Source organism: Corticium candelabrum, chromosome 6 (assembly GCF_963422355.1).
Source record: "Corticium candelabrum chromosome 6, ooCorCand1.1, whole genome shotgun sequence".
In the NCBI taxonomy this organism is placed as follows: domain Eukaryota; kingdom Metazoa; phylum Porifera; class Homoscleromorpha; order Homosclerophorida; family Plakinidae; genus Corticium; species Corticium candelabrum.
The window spans coordinates 7,388,318-7,390,817 of NC_085090.1; the positions used below are offsets into that span (position 1 = coordinate 7,388,318).

The 2,500-nt window shown below is 42.1% G+C and overlaps 1 protein-coding gene across 2 annotated transcripts in view; it reads right to left on the reverse strand.

Annotated features, from left to right (window-relative positions):
- Positions 1–2,500, reverse strand: part of LOC134181633 (hemicentin-1-like) — a 21,279-nt gene that overhangs the window by 14,876 nt on the left and 3,903 nt on the right. For both annotated transcript variants that reach the window (XM_062648899.1, XM_062648900.1), the window contains 2 exons: positions 2,492–2,500; positions 201–767 (listed from right to left, as the gene is read on the reverse strand). The exon at positions 2,492–2,500 is cut by the window's right edge and continues 143 nt beyond it. In XM_062648899.1, coding sequence (XP_062504883.1) covers positions 201–767; positions 2,492–2,500 — 576 coding nt within the window. The remainder of the gene's footprint in view (positions 1–200; positions 768–2,491) is intronic.

The following is a 2,500-nucleotide window of genomic DNA, read 5'->3' on the forward strand; positions in this document are numbered from 1 at the left end:
CAAACAAACTGACAAACAAACAAACAGACAGACAAACAAACAGACAGACAAACAGACAAACAAACAAACAGACAGACAGACAAACAAACACACAAACAGACAAAACAAAACGACATACAACCGGCAAACAAACAAAACACACACACAAAACACTCACAAAAAACAAACACAGACACATCCATCACACAACAAAAACTCACCAAACTCAATCAAATCAATCACATAAACAGCCGTCCCAATCGAGTTCATCGCCATACACGTGTACCGACCCAAATCACTGCCCCTCACATCCACAACAACCAAACTCCCATCGTCCATCACAACAAACCTTCCACTCGTCACATCAACCAAATCACCACCAAATGACCAAACAAAGTTTGGAGCCGGATCCGCCTTCAGAGGACAATGCAAGACAGCAGTGCCACCCACATCGACTCCAGCCTCACCCACACGTCCGATATCCCCAGAGAAAGACTCATTGAAGTGTGGCCGATCACCAATGATCAACTCAGCAGATGCAGCTATTGCGCCTGCATCGCTGGTCGCCGTGCAGTGGTATGTACCTGCGTCTGTATACATTGAGTCTGAGATGACGAGGTCGCCGTGGTCTGTGACCGAGTGTCTGTAGCTTCCCATGATCGGTGTCTTTTCGAACGACCAGAATATGTGTGGCCGAGGAGTGCCGATTGCGCCACATGTGAGAGTGACAATCTGACCTGCTTGAGCGTACATTGTCGGCATCGGCTGGACGTAGAACTCGGGAGCGCCTGCAACGGTTTGAATGTATTTAGGGAGTGTATAGCTGTGGGTAAATGTCTGAGTGTGGATATAAGGTAGGTTGGCATATGATTGAAGAGACAGACACAGAACAAACGGAGAGTCAACAAATTAGAAACAAAAGAAATAAAATTAAAATACAAAATTTGAAATTGAAACACGCTAACAGACAAACAGATAAACAAACAAAACGTGAACAGAAGCAGCAACAGAGGTTTTTGTTTGCAGTTAATGTGATAGGTGAGTAAGAAAAAATGAAACTGTGAAATGATAAGACAGATTGTCAGGCAGACAGACAGACATACATACAGCCATACAGACAGACAAACATACAGACAGACATGCAGACAGACAGACATAGACAGACAGACAGACAGACAGACAGACAGACAGACAGACAGACAGACAGACAGACAGACAAACAGATGGACAGACAGACAGCTGGACAGACAGACAGAGTAGTATTTAGTTGCTTTGCTTAGATGGTGTATAATAGTTCAATGTTTGAAAATATATGTATTGACAGACAGACAGACAGACAGAAAACTACGTAGACTTTCTTTTAGCAAGAACAGTTGTACTGCTTATAGCCTACAGTCAATTAATCATCCTACGTAGTAAGCGGCCGTAAGGGTCGCCGGACATTTAGAATGTAATAATGTTGAAATTTTAAATATATGTATTGACAGACAAGTATTACGACAGACAAGCAAATAGACAGACAAACAGACAAACACACAAATAGGCAGACCAGCAAACAGACAAACAGACAGACCGACAAAGACAGACAGATAGACAGACAGACAGACAGACAGACAGACAAAAAGACAGACAGACAGACAGACAAAGACAGACAGATAGACAGACAAAGACAGACAGACAGACAAACAAAGACAGACAGATAGACAGACAGACAGACAGACAGACAGACAGACAGACAGACAGACAGACAGACAGTCATGTTGAGTTAGGATATTGTTATGCTAACAGCAACGACCGACTATACATTTCAGTTTTTGATGCTTGCATTGGAACATCGTATGATCTTGATATTTCACTGGCTCACCCTTGGAATCAAGACATAATTTAAAAAGCAGCAGAGCAAGATGTGTTTGCAGCACAAGCAAGAGAAGAATTGAAAAAGAAAAAGTATAAGGACAAGATACTAGCAGCAGAAGGACACGCAAAAACCATTCCCTTAGTACTGGAACACTTGAGCATTGGGGCTGGGAAGCTCACAAGTATCTCCATCAATTATTTGAGAAATCGGTTGACGAATCTGGTAAGAAAAACGGAGGCCAGTTCAAGAATGATTGGAGGCAATGCTTATCAGTTGCTCTACAATCATGTAATGCTAAAGTTTTGTCAAAGAAGATTAACCGTCAAGTGAAGAACATTGACTGTATTGTAGAGATGCTTATTCACTACAACTATGTTTCCGTTAATTCAAATTGTGTACCTCGACCCATGGGTCGAGAACTCACTATTCAGCTGTGGTTCCTTCTATTGATATTCACTGTATGGTAGTATTGATGTTGAAAATAAAAGACAGACAAAAAGACAGACAGACAGACAGAAAGACAGACAAACAAACAGACAGACAGACAGAAAGACAGACAGACAGAAAGACAAATAGACAGACAGACAGACAGACAGACAGACAACAGACGCGCACACTGTCTCCCACCAACTACCTCACATATTCACTTCATACCGCAAAACT